General features: G+C 35.4%; 1 protein-coding gene across 5 annotated transcripts in view; it reads right to left on the bottom strand.

Moving 5' to 3' along the window:
• The window catches only part of SLC44A1 (solute carrier family 44 member 1), a 178,877-nt gene that overhangs the window by 63,070 nt on the left and 96,218 nt on the right, over window positions 1-19,589 (bottom strand). For all 5 annotated transcript variants that reach the window (XM_033122514.1, XM_033122513.1, XM_033122512.1 and 2 more), the window contains 4 exons: window positions 14,248-14,338; window positions 7,443-7,612; window positions 5,420-5,509; window positions 916-1,055 (listed from right to left, as the gene is read on the bottom strand). In XM_033122514.1, the coding sequence (XP_032978405.1) occupies window positions 916-1,055; window positions 5,420-5,509; window positions 7,443-7,612; window positions 14,248-14,338 (491 nt within the window). The remainder of the gene's footprint in view (window positions 1-915; window positions 1,056-5,419; window positions 5,510-7,442; window positions 7,613-14,247; window positions 14,339-19,589) is intronic.

Below are 19,589 nucleotides of genomic sequence, written 5' to 3'. Positions count from 1 at the left end.
TCTCTGCTCCTTAGGAATCAAAATGTGGTGTTTGTCAGTCAGGATGAGACACTTAATTTACTAGAATAGATACAGGCTTGTCATTCCGAAAAGTAGGCGAGAGGACCTGTTCCTCTTCTCCCTGCAGGCCAAGAGCTCCTAAGTACAGCATCCATTGGAGATTTACCCTTTTTCGCCAGCCCCCCACCCTCCTGCTCTGACACTTGGTACAGAAAATTGTGTTTAAAAGATGATTAATAAATATTTGCACAATAATAACAAATATCTTTTGGCACCAAGATATGGTGGCTTTATTTGTTTTGCTTCCAATGCCCAATAAAAAGCTTGGGATTATACCTAGAAGTGGACTGAGATGATTTTTCCTTTTTTCAGAGAGGAGAAGATGAGCCAAAGATATGAGTATAGATTATTTTACCACATGTTAATTTGTAATTTGACTGTATAGAGTGGGTAGGCACTCACATATAGTGAGGCTCACCTATAGTTTTGAAATACGGTTAAAAGTTTGAAAGAAAAAAAATGAGAAACTAATTAGTAAACAAATAAATGAAATGATATGAGGTGACTTTTTTCTTAACATACTTTTCTATAGTAAAGAGAACTACTTTTTAAAAAATAGATTACATTTTGCCTGTAAGACTATATATGCTTACCAGCAAATAATAATGTAAATATTCTAGGTGAAAATCTTCTCAAAAAGCAGGTACTGCAGAATAAAACGTTGCATCAAATAGCACGCATCAATTAGGACAACCTTCTGAAGACTGTTTAGTGTGTCATATTTTGTGGGGCAGGTTTTTATCTAATGGAGATCAAGGTTAGGCATGCAATAGCTAGAGGTGAGTTTCTGCTCCACTACTGATCTCGGGTAAATAAAAACACAGACCTGGAAGACACACCCAAACCTATACTCACTGTGAACACTGTCGCTGAAATAGCGTAGATGAGGAGGGCCCGAAGATTGTCTTCCGCTATCTGCAGCTGTTCAGGGAGAACTGTTTCTTTGGGAGACTTTCTTTGCTTTGCATACAGCCACCACAGTACACCTGTGCCACCTGGAGACAAAAGAACAATTGTTTTTGCAATAATTACCACACACAAAAACCCGTGTAACACAAATCCCCCATTTTCTGGACCTTTCCTATGCATCGCTGTGGGACTAATGCAGTAGCAACCCATTTGGCGGGGAGGCGGGTGGCTGTAACATTTTGCCAGCATAAGGGGAGCTCCAATTACTCACTATCTTCTTCCACATTAGACACTTACAAATCTTCTCCCAGTGTATCAAATAAACTGTCTTCAACTGTGCTTACTGACTCTGAAACTAAGAGAGAACCAGCAAAGGCAGATGCCCCTGAGAGGAATGGGTCACAAAGAGAGCTTCCGCGCCTGCAGGAAGCAAGTAGGGGTCACGGGAATCAGCAGTGAAGCCGAGGAAGGCAAAGATCTTCTCTGCTGTGCTCGTAAGTCACCCCTGAGCCAACACAGTTATGCCGTTGATGAAATATTTGTACAACACTATATGATAATCAAATTAGTTTCCACCAAAGGAAGGAACAAAGACAGGAAAATCTTTCATCAGTAGTAGGTGCTAGGGATGGAGTTTTTATCTCTATTACTTGTTCAAAGATTGCAAGAACTAGACTTAAGACAGAGGCAAACCTACCTCCAGGTAAAAAGCCTGCATCAGATACCTGCATTCAATCCATTCAGCAAATATTTTAAGTGTCTAATAGCATCTCCTGCTCAAGGTATCAGGGATAGAGCAGTGAACCAAACCCCAGCCCTACCCTTACCCCTCATGGAGCTTATACAGTAATGGGGAAACAAAAAAATACAGAAAAAAGTAAACACATAGTATATTAAGTCTAAGAAGAAAGTCATCTGGTAAGAGGGACAGAAAGTGCTGGTGTTGGGAAAGCACTGCAATTTTACGTAAGATGCGTAAGCAAGGCCTCACTGGTGAGATGAACTGGAGCAAGAAAATCAGAGACAGGGGAGACAGCAATCTATGAAACTATCTAAGGAAAGAATGTTCCAGGCAAGAGGTAACTTCTAAGATGCTGAAGTAAGATCATGCCTGGCAAAAGAGATAGGGGGGTGCACTAAGCAAGGGCGATGGCGGTAAGAGACGTGGGTAGCGAGGTAGGTGGGGACCAGATCCTACTGGAGGGCCTTGTAGGCCACAGGAATGAAATGGAAGATTCAGAGTAGAGGGTATGTTGGGGGGTTGGGGTCAGAGGGGGTGGGGTGGACAAGACAAATGCCTGGGAAATAAGAAAATGAGCTAAGATCTATGCAAATCAACCTGACCTCCATCTTCACTCAAGTAAAGAGTGAATGAGTCAAAGTGAAATTCTGTACCCTTCCCTGTTGGCAGATATTGAATTTTTCTTCTACTGAAGATGAGTAAACAAGCCTAAACAACCATATGTCTATGAAAAATATTTCAGAGCAAGGGAAATACTTCTATTCCGAAATCTTAAAGGTACAAGCATATTATTTAAGAAACTGTTTAATAGCCTCAATAAAAATGGAAGAAGATACTTTCTCTACACACAGGAATAAAAAGTTATGAGAGAAAGGGTCAGGTGCAAGGGAAACAGAATGAGATAACGATGCCATCAAAGAGGACGTTGTTCACAACGGCCACAGGAGATATCATTTATCGAACATTTAAATTTGTGCCAGGAACTTCGTAATAGATGTAGCCAAATGTAATCACCACAATACTATTAAGTGAACATTATTAGTTCTACTCCACAAATGATAAAATTGACATTTCGGAAAGTTAAGTAGCATGCCAAATATCACACACCTAGTAAACGGCAGAGCTGGGATTCCAATCTACATTTATTATAAAAACTATCTATCTGTTACGAACTGAATGTTTGTGCCCCCCCAAATTCATAGGTTGAAACCTAATTCCCAATGTGATGGTATTTGGAGGTGGGGCCTTTGGGAAATGATCAGGTCATAAGAGTGGAGCCCTTACGAATGGAATCAGTGTCCACATACAGGAGACTCCGGAGAGCTCCTTTGGCTGGATAGAGAAAAAAAAAACAGGAAGCGGGCCCTATCAGACACTGAATCTGCTGGTGCCTTGATCTGGAACTTCCCAGCCTCCAGAACGGTGGAAATAAATATTTGTTGTTCATAAGGCACCTAGTCTAAGACACTTTGTTATAACAGCCCAAACTGACTGAGAAATCATCTAGATATGAAGGCTACAAGCTGAAATGAAAAGAACGATGGTTGAGAGAAGGAAGAATAACAAATAAGATGAAACTGGAAAAACAAAATTAGGTACTCAAGTACAGAACTGATAGTGAAGAAAACTGAATCAATGATATAGAAGATAAACTTGAGTTCTTGAATGTAAAGAATATGACCAAAAAATTAAAATGATAATTTAGAAGATGAAAACAGAATGAACAATGATTGTAAGAGGAAAACAACTGGGACAGAAACAATAATCAAATACAGAAATGTAGAAAAATTTTCAGAGTTGGAAAAGATCCTCCTTAAAGAGATCACAGGCAGACTTAGTTAAGATTCAGAACTAGACAAAAATTGTAAATTATTATAAGGATAAGTTAAAAATTATATAAACATCTAGGCAAGTGAGACAGGTTACGGGCAAAGGAACAAAATTTGTACTGGTCTCCAAGTTCTTTCTGAAATACAATACAGACACAAGGGAACATGGTGTATAATACCTAAAGAATTGTATATGCAGCAAATTCAATATTCACATAGGGAGGCAAAGACAATTTTAGATAATCAAGAGTAGAGAATATACACAACCCTCAAGTCCTTCATGAATAAGTTACTTGAATTCAGATTCCAGTGAAAACAAAGGTGAACTAAATTCAAGAACTCAAGAATGAGGTTCTATGAAAACAGGACCAGTAGTTCTCACTAAAACTAAGATAGGAAAACTTAAATATAATTATGAAATGTTTCAAGGTAAAGGTAAGCAAAATTATTTTAAAAATACAATATATCAAATAATATTTTAACTTAAATAATAACCTGAATACAAAAACTCAGATATTTAACAAGGGCAAAAAAGAGGGAGTGAGGCAGAAAGGAGTAGGAGTGGAAAGAAAAAAAAGTTTATTTAAATTTAAAAGAGGTAGGGGAAAACTGTGCATGTACCATTTCATTTCAACCTTTAATAATCACAGAATTCTAGATTAAAGAATATTTTCTGAAAATGTGTAAGTTACCAACTGCAGAAATAAAAATAAAGTGTATACCATCCAAAGTAAGGGTGAAAATAACCAAAGAAAACATAGTTCATACAGCAAAGATAGGGAAAACAAAATTAGAAAGCATAAATTTAAGGAAAACATAAAAAAGATGACATCTGTAAGATCAAACATACTAATTAGTATTGTAATGGGGGCAAATTCCCCTACTAAACGACTTGCACATTGGGTTAAAAAAAATTTATTATATATTTCTCTCTCTCTCTCTCTCTCTCTCTCTCTCTGTCTCTCTCTCTTTCACACACACACACACACACACACACACACACACACACACCGGAAAAAGGTCTGGATTTCAAATGCTAACAGTGGTGAATTGAGAAGGGGGTAAATATAATTATGAAATTTTTAAAGGCAAGAGTAAACAATCTTCTTTAAAGAGAATATGCAGCATGTGAAAACAAAACTTTTACTTTCTTTTTTATATTTCTATTTTTTTTACCATGGAAGTAGTTATAGCTAACTACCATAAGTAAGTATCACATTTATAACTCGGAAGGGGAAATTATTTGTTTTTAAAAAAAGACAATAAACACAGAAAGTCCAGAAAGTTTCATTATAAACAGTAAAACAAAATAGAAGGTCAGTAGACAGAAAAATGAATAATAAAATTTTAAAAACACACACACACACACACACACACACACACACTCTCACACACACATTATCCTGCTAAGAACACTTTTCAACCAGAAAAAACTTTGACACCTTAAAATGGCAGAATCAGGCCTTTAAAAAGTACAAGATAAAAAGAAAAGGTCCCTTCACTTGCTGGGCAGAGAACACTGAAAGAATCAGGTGAAAATTAAACAGCCAGAAGCAGGACAGAGCCTCAATTGCTGTCTTTTCTCTTGGGCTCTTCCCCCAAAACTAATAACTGACAAAAGTATGTTAGCTCCTTTAAAAAAAAAAAAAATCTCCACTTGCTTTTATTCCAAATGCTGGTGACCTTGACATTTTATTTAATTTAGTGATCTCATAGTGAACTAACTTTAATATGATCCACTTACCAGTCTTTTTACAGTTTAATTGACAAGCAGAAAATTACTTAAAATAATCAAAGTAGTTATAAGTTGAGGGAGTGTCAAAAGCAATCTTTAATTCTCAATTTTAATTACTGAAAAACAAAGAAATAAGCAGCTTACCAAGTGAACCCAGTATGACCAGAATTGTTACGATCCACACAAGTATTCTTGATATATACCTAATTATCACCATCAAAATCATGGACAGAACTGCAGGGAAGATAGAGAACATGTAGAATATTATTTGAAAACATTGGAAAATACAAAGAAAGACTCTTTCAATTGTTTTCTCTTAGGGAAATAATTTGTTGCTACTGACAAGTTCATGACCCCAATTTGGGTAAGAAAGGAAACTGGTTGCTTTTGCACTTTGACTTTGGTACTTGTGCCACTAGAATAGCATCACTTGAAACCAAAGGAACCTAACTGCAGGTTTATGACAGAAAAGAATACATGCAAATGCACATGGTGACTCAAAAACAGCGCAGAACTGTTGTGGATTCACCACAGGAAGGCATCACAGTCACATGCAAACACACGTGCCAACACACCAAGTGTAGAGAATGACATGCCATGTTGGTGACCAGAAAAATTATCACACGTGAGCAGAGATCAGTTAAATTAGGTGCTATACTTCCCTGGCTAATCTATGCATTTCAGGACCAACTTCTCTGATGGTTGGCCAAGAAGCCAGAAGATATTTTATCTTTTTCTGGTTGTTTCTCCTCTAAAATTCCAAGAGATGATCTGACTTTAAGGAACATTATTCTGAAGCCTACTGAGGACAAAATTCCTCTGACCTCATTTCTCAACTGGGCTCAAGGGCCCTGATTGAGAAGCTCTTCAAAAAGGAGCAAAACTTAATTTGAGTTATTTAGCCAACTCTTCTTCCCATCCCCAGCTAAATTGTAACAGGCTAAAATCTTGAGTGAAAAATCTCAAAAAAGAAAGTGGGAGAATTTAACCCTTGAAAGGGGAAAATTTGTTTCTGAAAGGATAATTTGTTCATCTTTATCCAAGGCCCACTTCCCAAACAAATAGACAAAGATCTTAAGACTCAAAAGAGAACCATTCTAATAAAAACAATGGAATTTCAATGGCTTAACAAATTATTATCACTATTTTTAATGTTTAGCGTTTCTTTTTTCTTGGTAAAGTATTCAACTATGTCAGAAATCAAATAATTTCTATATAAAGCTAGGCTAACAGTCAAGTTTCTTTGGGCCGTTTGCAAAGCCGAATAAATGGTTGAGATCTGTGACTAGGTAACATTAAACTACTCACTTTTGCAATAAATGTACAGGAACCAAAAAACAGATGGGAGTGTTTCAAATATCACAGAAATAGCTTTTCATATGGACAGCATTATTTCAATTGAATCAAGCACTACCTAAGCAAAAAGAAAATACTCTCTAATGACAAGGTGAAAATACGGCTCATCTTCTCAATGACTATGATTGTTGTTAGCAGGCATAAATACCCATTTCACTTATATAATGAAATGGTTGGTGCCTACCACAGTTTACTTCTCCCAACTAAAAAGGTCTATACATTCTGACATGGCCACATATAGTTGTAGGCTCATAAAGGGAGCTTACATTGTGAAAATAAGAGTTTTATTTGATAACATTATCTACTTATTGACCAGAAAACTCAATGGCTAACAAGTGGAGATTTACTAATTTTTCCAGCAATACAATGATATTATGAATTGTTGCAATGAAAAAAAAATTATGTATTTCAAAACTAACCTATCAGAAATCTATGTTCTTCGATGGAAATATATAAGAAACTCTGTGGCCTCTTTTTATAAGTAAATAGCCAAAGATTAGATTCATAACTAAAAACAAAGGGGTATTGATTCCTTAAAAGAAGCCTCCTGCTATATAATGTTAAAGGTGATTATAGACTTAGTAATCAAAGTTTGGGAAAACACCAGTTTTCTCCAATGAGAGAAAAAGAAAAGAAATGAGTTTCAGATGTATATATATTTATAACTATATATAATCTGAAACACTTATTTTGGCTATGGGAAGTAAAACAGTTTACAAGTATCCCCAGTTGTGTTCATAGTTTGGTTAAAAGACAAAACAGTCTTCTACTGCAGTATGATGCCATAGCTAATAATGAGAAAAACAATTACCTAGTGATAACAAGCAAAGTCCCAATATAATTTCTTTGCTGGTCATTACTCCACTAATCAGCCTGTGTAAGACACTATTGTCACTGACAAAGGTGATCAGGGCCTCTGCAAACTTGGCATAGCAGGAAATGTTCACAGGAGCACAGCGATGGAAGAATGGAATAGGTGCACTGGTGACACAAGAAAAAAAAAATCAGAAAAAAAATTACTCCTACTTAATACAAATGCCACATCAAACACAGAAATGAAAGGTGAGTATGACTGCAATACACTCCACCCTCCACAAGTCATAGGGGAGCTAAGAGCTGTGAGCTGAATGCTATGAAGATGACTGCCATGGATATTGATGCAAATCTTACCACGAACCTTATCAAAGAGGGTGGAGTGCATATTCCAACAGAAGACATTACCCTCCCCTTCTGAAAAGAAACACACACACACATATACACACACATACAAAACTACCAAAAGCAACACCAAACACTTAAACTCCTTAGCCTACACATCTATCAATCAAGGGACAGATGACAAACTTACAAACATATACTTCATTGAACTGAAAATGAATTTTTGCCAGAAGCTACTTAAAAAACAAAAACAAAAACAGTGTGCTTTTGCTTGAAATGTGCCACCATTAATAGAATGTTTCCTGTATCAGAACAGCATATAAAACCTTAGATTAAAAAAGGTGTTTGGACACAAGCTTAATAACTCTTATATAAATTAAGTCATGCCAAGACATCAACAGATAACATAATATGCAGCTATTTAAAACAATAACCATGATTACTAACATATGGAAATACTTATGATGTAATAGTACAAGGGAAAAAACCAAAATTTTATATCTAACGGGATGACTGCATCCCTGTATAAAAGATATACACAGAAGAATGAGAACAGAAAAAATATAAACAAATGAAAAATCTCTGATTTGGTAGGGTCATGAGATTCTGAGCTATCTACTTTCTTTTTATATGTTGTTATTATGAGATTATTTGTGTCCAAAAAAGAGGTAATTTGTTACATCAGGCTTATACGGTATAGATGGCAGCTTTTATTTGTGAAGGAACATAGCTATGTGTGAACTGTGACATAAATCAGGCTTGTTATTAACATGGTTCTGCTTTAGCTTCGAGAGGATGGTATACAGCTAATCAATGAGATTTTAAACAAAGCAGTATGAACATGCCCTCAGTTCTGATTTGTTTGGATTCAATGAGAGCCTGTACCTGTGTCAATGCACGAATACACACTTAGGTGTGCATTAAGTTAAACTTTAGTCATTGCTAACATAATCTCACATCTTCAGAATTATTTGTAGGACTATCAGTCACAGTTCTAATATAACATTTTTGACTGGAATGATATAAGTATGTTCTTATTCTTTTTTTATTATTATTAGTTTCAGGTGCACAAAATAATGTCATTGTTAGACTTTTATCATTTATATCCCTCACACTGTGTCAACGCCCCTCCCCCCACCCACTATCCCTCTGACTTCACACAGAGCCATTATATTTCCACTGTCTCTATTCCTAATGCTGTACTCTGCTTCTTGTGTATGTTCTTATTCTTGTTCTAATTAATGGCTAAGATTATAGAGTTGAGCATCAAATTCTAAGGTTTCTAATCTCAACAAAGCAACTGTCTATTATCTTAAGCAACACACTATCTTTGTTTCCTTCCTCAAAAAACATTAAGAATATAAGTGAAGTATGTATTGTTTTTCCTTAAATGATGGTAAATGAGCACCACTGGGAGTAAGAACAAGCAACATCTTCCATGTTGTTAAACTTCAGTTAATGATATAATAAACTTTCACTAATGATATGAAAAGATATTAAATTACAGAATACTTTTAAGTGAAATGGATTTAATCACAATTACAGGAAATAATCAAATAGGATTAACTGTAAATTCCTAAGTCAATGGACGCTGATTTGGGAAAGAAACCTTTAAACTGGTAACTTTGTTGGGACCTACAACAAAGGTGTTTTTTTTTGTTGTTGTTGTTTTGTGTTGTTTGTTTGTTTCGATGCTGTCTAGATACTGTCCTTACCAGGGTAACGTCCCTGGTGTAAGGACTTCTAACCGTATTTTTAATCCTGGTTTTCTATTCTTCAAAACTAAAGTCCTCTCTGGTCCACGATTATGTACATCTTCACTCGCTTTACTTATTACCCTGTTATCTCTGATGTAGCCTCTGTTTTAACTCACTTGTTTCCAACCTCAAACATAAAATGTATCCATCTTAAGAATACTGATGTCTTTTTCTTATTTTCAATATCCACCAATTTTCTTGGGCCTGCTTTCCCGTTTCTCTTTTCCTGTCAGATAACCATGGTGAACTTATCCTTTGTCCAGAAGTGGCTCCTCCTACAGCTCTCATATCATAACAGATGTCTATGTATTTTTATACTCTAAGAGCAATACACATCATTTCTAAAAGAGAGTGGAGCCTGTGATAAAGAAAACTGGACTTGGGTTCAAAAGCCTGGGGTAATTCTTCTAACATTACACAGCGACATGTCACACTCCATCTCAGTTTCTCCATCTGTTTGTTAGTTGAAAGAGGAGTAAGTTTTCTGTCTTTTCAGGTATTAGTAACAATAATAACAAATATGCCCACCCATAAATTAATGATCCTAAATTAATAGGAACAGCATGCCCAGCATCTTTAGTATTTTTCTGCTTTTCAGACTTTTAGTGAGAACAGATGATTTGAAAAGGGGACGATTTTACTCTTAAAATTCTAATCCTTCATTTTTCAAAGAGGAAATACTGAGTAGTATCTGCTCTGAACTTACCCTTTCAAGTCATTTTTATACTGTATATAAACAGGTGGCCAATTAGAAAGAGTATTTTTATATGTATCCTTCAAGGAACTGAAGCAAAATAACAACAGTCCCTTACCTTATAATTCAATCTACGTCAGTTAAAGAAAAACCCTGGCAGCTCTAAATTTGAAGGTTATAAATTTAGCACAAGCTGATTAACTACATTGTCTAGCTGATGGTCAAAATCTGCTCTTACTGGCATGCAAATAGAAGGCAAATAAAAGAGAAGATACGATTTGGACACAGTAGTAAAAAGTAAATCAAATACTTAGCTTTAACATAAAAAGCACTAGTTTCCCTTATATGTCATTTTTTTTCTCAACTCTTCCCCAAACAAAAAGAATTTGACCAGCCATGAGTTTTTAATACCTGAATTATTTTTTTATTTAAAAAAAATCCAATCATGGCATTGATGTGGTTTATCTTATAGTTTACTGCTTAAATCCTATGTAATATAATGAATTTAAGATGAGTTAGCTGATTTCATATACCTCTCAGAAAATAGTAATTCTGAGAACCTAGTATATGAGATCATTTCTATTTTCGTATCTAACTTACATGATATACTCTGTGCTTCTTAATTAAGAGGACAAGCCTAAAGAATTACATTTCTAGTAAGGTTGACTACTTTCTGAAGCCCACAAAATACTGAATCTTTAAGAAATCAACATAGTCCCATTAGGAACTGTTGCTGTTTCACATTATTGAAACATTCGTCAACAAAAACAGGATGAATTTATAATGAGTCTCTTAAAGATCTTTTTAAAAAATTAGCCACTCAAAGGAAAATTGTATCTTACCGTGGCAAACATACTGTCCATTTGTCTTTCGGTCTAGACTATCACAATTAATGAGCTCCCTCAAAGCATGGTGACAAACAATGTCTAAGCTTTCTTATCCATACGTCTTCATATGAGAAGACAGGAGTTTGCATCTCACACAATTATTTTAAAACTTCATGTTATAAAACAAAAAACAAAAACTAACTCAAAGGGGCAGACAACAGATCAGTGGTTACCAGAGGGAAAGGGGTGTGGAGGGAGGGAAATACAGGTAAAGGGGGTCAATTAAATGGTAACAGACGGGAACTAGACTTTTGATGATGAGTATAATGCAGTATATACAGATGCTGAATTATATTGTTGCACACCTGAAACTTATATAACTTAATAATTGGCTTGTAAGCCAATGTTACCTCAATCAAAAAAAACTTTCAGGTTATTAATAAGCAATTACACATGATTTCTATTAAAAGTTTTATTTGAGAAACGAACAATAGGGGTTTCTGACAATATCTCTATAGCACAGAAAAGGCAGGAAAGTAAGTCAAGAAACTAATTGCAATATGCAGTGGTTTTCACGTTTCATTTTTTTTCTTCTTTCATTCCTGTACTCTTGTTTTTATACAAACTGTGATATAGACATTACAAGATCTTAATTCAAATTCTGACATCCAACAATTAGTTGTGTGGCCTTGAATAACTCATTTAACCTCTCTTATCTGCTATTTCCTCATCTATACATTGGGACAATACCCTTACAGGCTTTTTTGAGAGTTAAATGAGAGAATACACATGAGAAGCTTAATGTGGTGGCTGGTACACAGTAGGTGATTTACAAATGTTCATTTAGCTTTAATCCTCGATTTAAAAAATATAAATAAGCAACATTTTTTTTTTTTGGCTATTACTCTCTCATTTCCGTATTATGTTATTATGTTATTAATTCCCCAACACCCAGTATGCTTTCTGGCCTCCAAAAGTACCAAAATAAATGTTTAGTCAGTAACCTGAATTTATGTAATCTGTTTCTACTATTGCAATTTTTCTCTAGCCCTATCTAAATGTTTAAGCATTGTAAGTATTCAGGCTACCTAGTCTCCCTATTGCTACCATGTTTAGCATGTCATCAAAAAAGAGGTATAAATTTGGGTAAAATATGGCCCTTTTTAGGCATCTGATTTTAAAATCCAAAAGCTCTTAGGAATAGTAACCATTTGGCAATTATGTGCTAGTGTTTCATTACAAATTAGTTTACAATTGCTATTCTCTAAAATAGACACTACCTTCAGCTGCAGAAGGTGCTTGGGTGTGGAACAACATAGTGTCCCAAGGTCTTTATTAAAACAACTTTATTCTGTTTTCTGATCCTTTCACTTTGCTTGACAAATACTAAATGATGATATTTACAAGGTCCTAATTTATCTTCCTTCCATCAACCATTTCTTCTTCTTTACTTTCCAACAGGTTGAGTTCAGACCAAAGAGATGATACTTAGACTGTGAGGTACTAAAATAAGTAAAACATGAGGATCTTTAAATAAAATATAAACATAGTATATGCTGTCAGTTTTCAGATGGTATAGATTCATCATTGCATCTTGGATTCCTGACACGTTAGTGGATGACCCTGTTAGAAGCCAAGTCTGTCCATCTCTAAAATCCAAGCCCCTAATCCTATGCTTCGTCTTCTGGCGAATGCCCTTAGGATGCTACATGTGAGGTAGAGGTGGGTGGTGGTGCTAGTGGTGCATGTGTCCAAGACTGGATCACCCAAGGTAACCAGAAACAGGTCCTCAACGTGGTAGAATCAGAGCTCAGAGGCGGAGAAAGATTTTCAGTGTGAGCCGCCCCCTACCCCGGTCCCCACCCCCCCGTATTATACAGCAGCAAAGCAACCTCATTCTCATACTAGGCTTTTTGGTTATCTTTTTATAATATGTTTATGCCCTAAAATAGTGACTCTGTACTCTAAGCGTGCATTTAAAACAAACTTTAGCAGTTGAATAATAAGAGGACGGAGCTCCTTATTTTTACATTGATAAATTTTCTCCAGTGACTCTATTCAAAGGACCTTTTTACTGTCACAGCCTTTCTAATAGTTTCAATTTTCATGAATGGAGTCTCCTAAACTATTGGTCTAAGCCCATAATTTGTAGGTCCCTCTTACTTAGTATTTTTTTAAATGGTCCCTTTATTTTTATGTTCGAAGACTTTAAATTTTAACACCAACAGCAACTTGACAAGACTAAAAGCTGAATCAATTTAACTGATATATTCTTTGTCTACTTTTCAACAGAAAATTTCAAATTCCAGTTAATAAAGCACAGGCTACTTGTGCAATAAGCAATCCATAAGGAAGTAGACAGGAGTCTCAGAATTTTAACCAATAGCTTGCTATAATATGCTGATGAGATACAATGAAAGTGGTGTTAATTCAGTATTCCTGGAGAAGTTGACGCATGTCATATATGGTTAGTGATCCACACAAAGGTTCTCAAGATCAGGCATGCTCCAAATCCTACACACCTAATTCTGAGGCTCTATTCTACAGAGTTTGAAAATTTATTTCCTTTCTTAAAAATCTATTTGTAATTTTAAAATTTGCTTTACTTATAACTACTGTGAGATTTTTTTTTTGCCTCATCCTTATTTACATTACACAGAGTAGGCACTTAATACATGTCTGCTGAATAAGATCTTGGCTATAGCAAACAGCCTATTATAAAGAATGTACCTAAAGGATATAGCCTGAAATAAACTACGGAGAATAATTATTGGCATATTTTTTAAATTTACAAATTAAAAAATAACTCCCATAAGTATTACTAGGATCAACTTCAAAGAATCTTTGAAGACCGTGAGACTTGGCTTTTAAGTTTATTGTAGATTTCATAATCATTCAGCTGTTTTGTATACTTTAAAAATTACGGCATTAAAAGAAAGTAAGCCCCCAAAAGAAATTTAAAACACCTGATAATGAGAAAAATTGTTTGCCCGTGTGTGTTTTTTAAGATATACATTACACGCTATCACTTCTATTACTACTTTTTGAATCTTGATGTAAAAGTATTGGGCCTGGCCAACTGGTATCATCAAGTGACTCTTTTCTTAGAGGAACATATACAGTTTAAAGTCTACCTATAAAAACAAAAGTCACACGTTAACAAAATACAATAAAATTTACCTCGCTGGAACTGGCAGTTTGGGGCAAAGACCAGAAGCTTTTGATGTAGTATATTCAGAGGGCTTTAGGTTGTAGCTACATAGTGCTGAGCCTGTTGAAAGAAAAGCTGTATGTTAGCTAGCAAGCAGAGGCTGAATAAATTGTCTTATTAATTCACTTATGTCAATTATATATATATATATATATATATATATATATATATATATATATATATATTTTTTTTTTTTTTTTAAATGACCTTTACTTGTAACTGACTGAACTGCATCCAGGAATGTCTCCAAACCAAAGAAAAGAAACATGATAAAATTCTCCTATCGAAGAAACCAAGAGTTTTTGCCAGTGCTTGTGAGGATGAGGTCAAGGGCAGAGACCTTTCTCACCCCTTCTCCCGCCGTGCTGGGAACTCTTAGAAAGCTACTGGTAGGATGAGCCTCTCCTCTCACTCCATGCATGTTATTTATAGCATTGACTAAAGCTCTAAGGCAGGTACTATAAACCCACTTTACAGAGGAAGAAATAGAAGTTAAGAGATAAGGTAAATATTAATAATTTGCTCCAAGTGACACTAAGTAGCAGAGGTGGGATTAAACTCTAGCTCTCTTTGATTACAAAACCCATAATCAACAGCAATCAATGCTGCCTCTCTTTTCTGTACTTTCCATTACTAAATACTTAAAAGTATTGCATGCAGCACATGTGCATTCAGATCATACATTACTTTTTTTTTAATTTAAAAGGCAGGACATGCTAACTATAAACAAACTGAACAAATTGATAACACTAATAAATTGATAGAAGGGTCCTCAGTTTTCATATAGTTTAAACCCGCTTAAATTCAATCCTAGATAAGTAATGCAATCGTCTATTTCTCGCATAGGTAAACAATATACAAAATTGTTCAGTTGCGAACAGTTCATCAAATCCTTGATAAATCTTACTTTACTGACCTGTTAGTTTTGTGATATAGCAACTAAAATACTGTAAGGTCCGTTGTACAATAAACTGTTAACTGAGGAGATCTAGGATGTAGTCTAGTTTTGCTGAGGACCTACAGCATTATATCATGCAAATTGTTTATATTTCATTAATTGATGTTCCTAACAGATTACTAATTTTATTATTAAATACAAATAGACTAGCTTTGCATTTGTATTATAGCAATCATGGACTTCTACAATGAACCACCATGGAAAAAGTTTAAAATATCATGTGAAATAAAAGTAGCAGGTTTTAATACTGAAATAATTATGGAAACATCATGTGAGGATGTGAGAAGAAACTAGAAGGGAATACAGAAAAAAGATTTATTGAGGCAACAAAACTGGGAGTGATTTTATTTCATTTATTTCTTGTCCTATCAATCAAAGAAAATTTTAAAAAGCCACAAACCTGCATTTAATTCAGTAATGCTGCCCCCAAACCAACAACCAATATGCCAAGTGTTTAAATAGGTGGGCTGTAATAGCATTCTTACATAAATACTTGTAGCATCTAAAGGTAATTCAAGTTGACAATGTAAAATATTTTTAAAGAGATACCCGAAAGTTACACAGCCCTGCTCAAATCTCTTCAGCTTCTTAAGACAGACTCAACAGGAAACTGAGTTTTCAAAATTGTTTTTGATTATTCTTTTCAACATTTTAATGGCTTACTTTAAGTTAAGCAAAATATAAAATATCTAACTCTTCGCAAATTAGTCTTTCCTGCGTGAAGATAATACCACTTAATTCCATTTATAACAATTTTAGAGAAAACATGACAGCAATGACAGCAATGGCAAACAAACATTTCAGACTAATCCCTGAAATAGCTGGGAGTCCTATTATAGAATTGTGCATGAAAAAATAGCAACGGTGCCAATAACTGGAGAGCACCCAATGTGATCATCAACTTCCTGATCTGAATTGTCAACTTATTTCTTTCAGAGTCTAAGATGGAATCAATTTGCACAATAAAACAGGCCCTAACTAAAGCACTTCGTGTCGGTAATGTCAAACATACGGCTCCAGCTGAATTCAGTGAACATAATCGCCATCTCCACCCTTTTATCATTTAGAAAAAGGAGGTCAGCAGGTGCAACAGAGTTCAATTTTATAAATACTTTCCCAGGATAATGCTCAATGAAAGGATAATAGCCTTATCTCTGATGGTATTCTGGGACACAGGCCAGTACTAAATAGATCCTGTATTAAATAGATTAAAGGGAAAAGATCTTTACAATGTGTTTGTAGTAACACTCATAAGAAACTTTATACTGCTTCCTGCCCAAAGGGTTGATGGACAGAGAAGCCTCAAGGAAGAACATTAAGACAACCCAGTAATGGCAAACATTTTACAGTTGTTTTTCTTTTCATGTTTATTAGCTAACGCATTTTCAGTGAACATTTTTAAGGTAGTATCTGTCTTGCTTTTTTAATAGTGGAAAATATAAACAATACTTAGCACAAGAGGTTTGGTCATAAGCACAAAGACAAAGTTTTTCTTCTAATGCAAAAGCTATACTTGAGTAATGAAAAGTCTAAAACAAAAACAAAAAGTGTATCTAAACTATACCAGAGGCAATCCATGCAACTCAGCCAATGTTATTCAAATGTAGTCAAGATAAGTGATTTTACGAACCTAACTTTGATATATAAACATTTATCTTGGTAAATGATTGCCACAGCCCCCAGAATGTTCAACTACTACAATTTTTCAAATGCCTTGTAATATTCAATTATTTATTCTTTAGCTCAATATCACTTACAACAACTCCTCCTAAGAAGTGTGTTCCGATCACCATGCTCTAAACATTACAGATAAAAAAAAGTAATACTTCCAAGGCCTTATCAACAATTGCTGGCAAATTTAGAAATAGAATTCTTAACTCCTAGGCTACAGTGCTTCTTCAGTGTCATTCCAAATAATCATAATCAGACAAGTATTCAATAAGCTCCTAAGCAAAAAACATGTTTCATAGATACCTCAAAAATAACATATTTGAAAACAAACTTTTCTATCACCCACTTTCCAAATTTGCTCTGCCTCCTCCCATATATTTTCAATCCTGCTAATGGCTCCATCATCCACAAAATCCCCCAGACGAAATGTGGAAATCATCCTTTCTCTTCTTCTTTATCTACCATCCCCCACACCATGCAAGATGCCAAGTCCTGACAATCAGCACATTCTATGTTATCTCAGACCTTCATGATCTCTGATCTCTAATCGAGTCAGTTAAACTCCTGCACAAACACAACCTTCAGAATGGTCTCTGTAAAATGGGCATTAATGGTATTACATCCCTGCCCGCAGGTTAAATTTCAAATTCCTTGGCTTAGAGCTCTCCTAAAAGTCCTCTATCTAAAACTCCAGCCTCATTTTAACATAATAAACTACTTACAATTGTTGCTGTTTAACAAGCTTTCAGGCTTTTCCGCAGGGTGTTCCCTCAGCTTGGGATGTCCTTTTGTAACTGGCATCTGAGTGAGTATTCAAGTTGGAGCATAATTTCTACAAACTACTAAAGCTTCGCCTCCTCCATCAAGTCTTCTCTGATGTACCCAAACAAAGCTATTTACTGCTTAGCTCTATAATAAAACTTAGCATATTATTTTGTAACTTTTTGATTTATATAACATCTCTATTTTGAGAATGTGAAATCTTTGAGAACTGGGACCTTATGCCTTCAAAATATCTGGAACCTGTCTCTCCTGGCATGTAGATAGTACTCAAAAGCCATCTGTTGACTACAACAGACATCCTGCTTTTTTTAAAAAAGAAAGAAGAAAACACCTATTTTTAATCTCTTATATTTTGGTGTTACACGTTATGTATAATGTTCATATGCTTTTCACTATTCACCATATATCTAAAACAGGATTTCTCAATCTTGGCATTAAGACATTTTGGGCCCTGGCAATTCTTGGCTGGAGAGAGCTGCCCTGTGCATTGCAGGATTTTAACACCATCCCAGGTCTCTATCCACTGGATGCCAGTAGCCTCCCCCTAATTCCTCACCCAGGTGTGACAACCAAAAATGTCTCCTGATATTGCCAAATGTCCTATGGGGCAAATCACCCTTAGTTGAGAACTACTGGTCTAAAAACCAAATGATTTGGGAAAAAAAGACACAAAACAAAAAGTTGGTAAGTTAGAGGCTAATTCTTCTTGCTTTAAAATTTTGTTTGATATGCCACCACAGTAATATTTGTAGGATACACTAAAATTAAGAGAAAAAAGATTCCTTAAAAACATGATTTAGAAAATTCTAGTTAATAAAAACAAACAAAAAAACCTCTCAATGCAGAACCGTTTTCATTGTGAGAAACAAACTATATTGCTATAGGGAAGTCCAAATTTGATTTAACCCCCCCCAATTAAGAAAGTGTTATATATGAGTACATGCTGGAAGAATGCAAGGCAATTTCTGATTTCAATTTCTAGTAACCAATGAGAAGTATAGACATAATTGCAATTCCCAAAAAGCACCCATTAACTAGATGGTGGCATGACATTATCTGTCAACTACTATTGGCTTATACCAGGCACTCAATAAATACGTACGAGTATATGCTGAGTGAATTAATTTTGGACATCTATGTGCAAGACTTCTACTAGGTATGGTGGAGGGCAAATAGAAGTTTTATTATCTACTATAATGCCAGCTCCTTAAACATGGGGACGGTTCCTTGTCTTTGTGTCTTTGGCCCATACTTAATGAATGGTAATTATTTCTTGAACGAGGAATTAGTTTAAAGTGCATTATCAAATGTAAGAATTTATCCCCTGTTTAACAATCAAGCTTCCCTTGCTAGTCTCTGACTTAGAGGCAATTAAATCAGTTGCTAGGATTGATCATTTCGTTCATTTATAAATGATATCAAGTCTAATCTTTTGATTCACTGTGCCAAAATAATCCATACTAACTCTGCTTTAAGTTACATATATATATATATATTTTTGAATGTTTGTGTGTGTGTGTGTGTGTGTGTGTGTGTTTTAAAAGATTTTATTGGGGAAGGGGAACAGGACTTTATTGGGGAACAGTGTGTACTTCCAGGACTTTTTCCAAGTCAAGTTGTTGTCCCTTCAATCTTAGTTATGGAGGGTGCCGTTCAGCTTCAAGTTGTTGTCCTTTCAGTCTTAGTTGTGGGGGGCGCAGCTCAGCTCCACGTCCAGTTGCCATTTTCAGTTGCAGGGGGCGCAGCCCACCATCCCTTGCAGGAGTCGAGGGATCGAACTGGCAGCCTTGTGGTTGAGAGCCCAGTAGCCCATGTGGGAATCGAACCGGCAGCCTTCGGCGTTAGGAGCACGGAGCTCCAACCACCTGAGCCACTGGGCCAGCCCTGGTTTAAGTTACA

This window comes from Rhinolophus ferrumequinum, chromosome 12 (assembly GCF_004115265.2).
Source record: "Rhinolophus ferrumequinum isolate MPI-CBG mRhiFer1 chromosome 12, mRhiFer1_v1.p, whole genome shotgun sequence".
Lineage (NCBI taxonomy): Eukaryota > Metazoa > Chordata > Mammalia > Chiroptera > Rhinolophidae > Rhinolophus > Rhinolophus ferrumequinum.
This window is presented reverse-complemented; position numbering and strand designations above follow the sequence as displayed.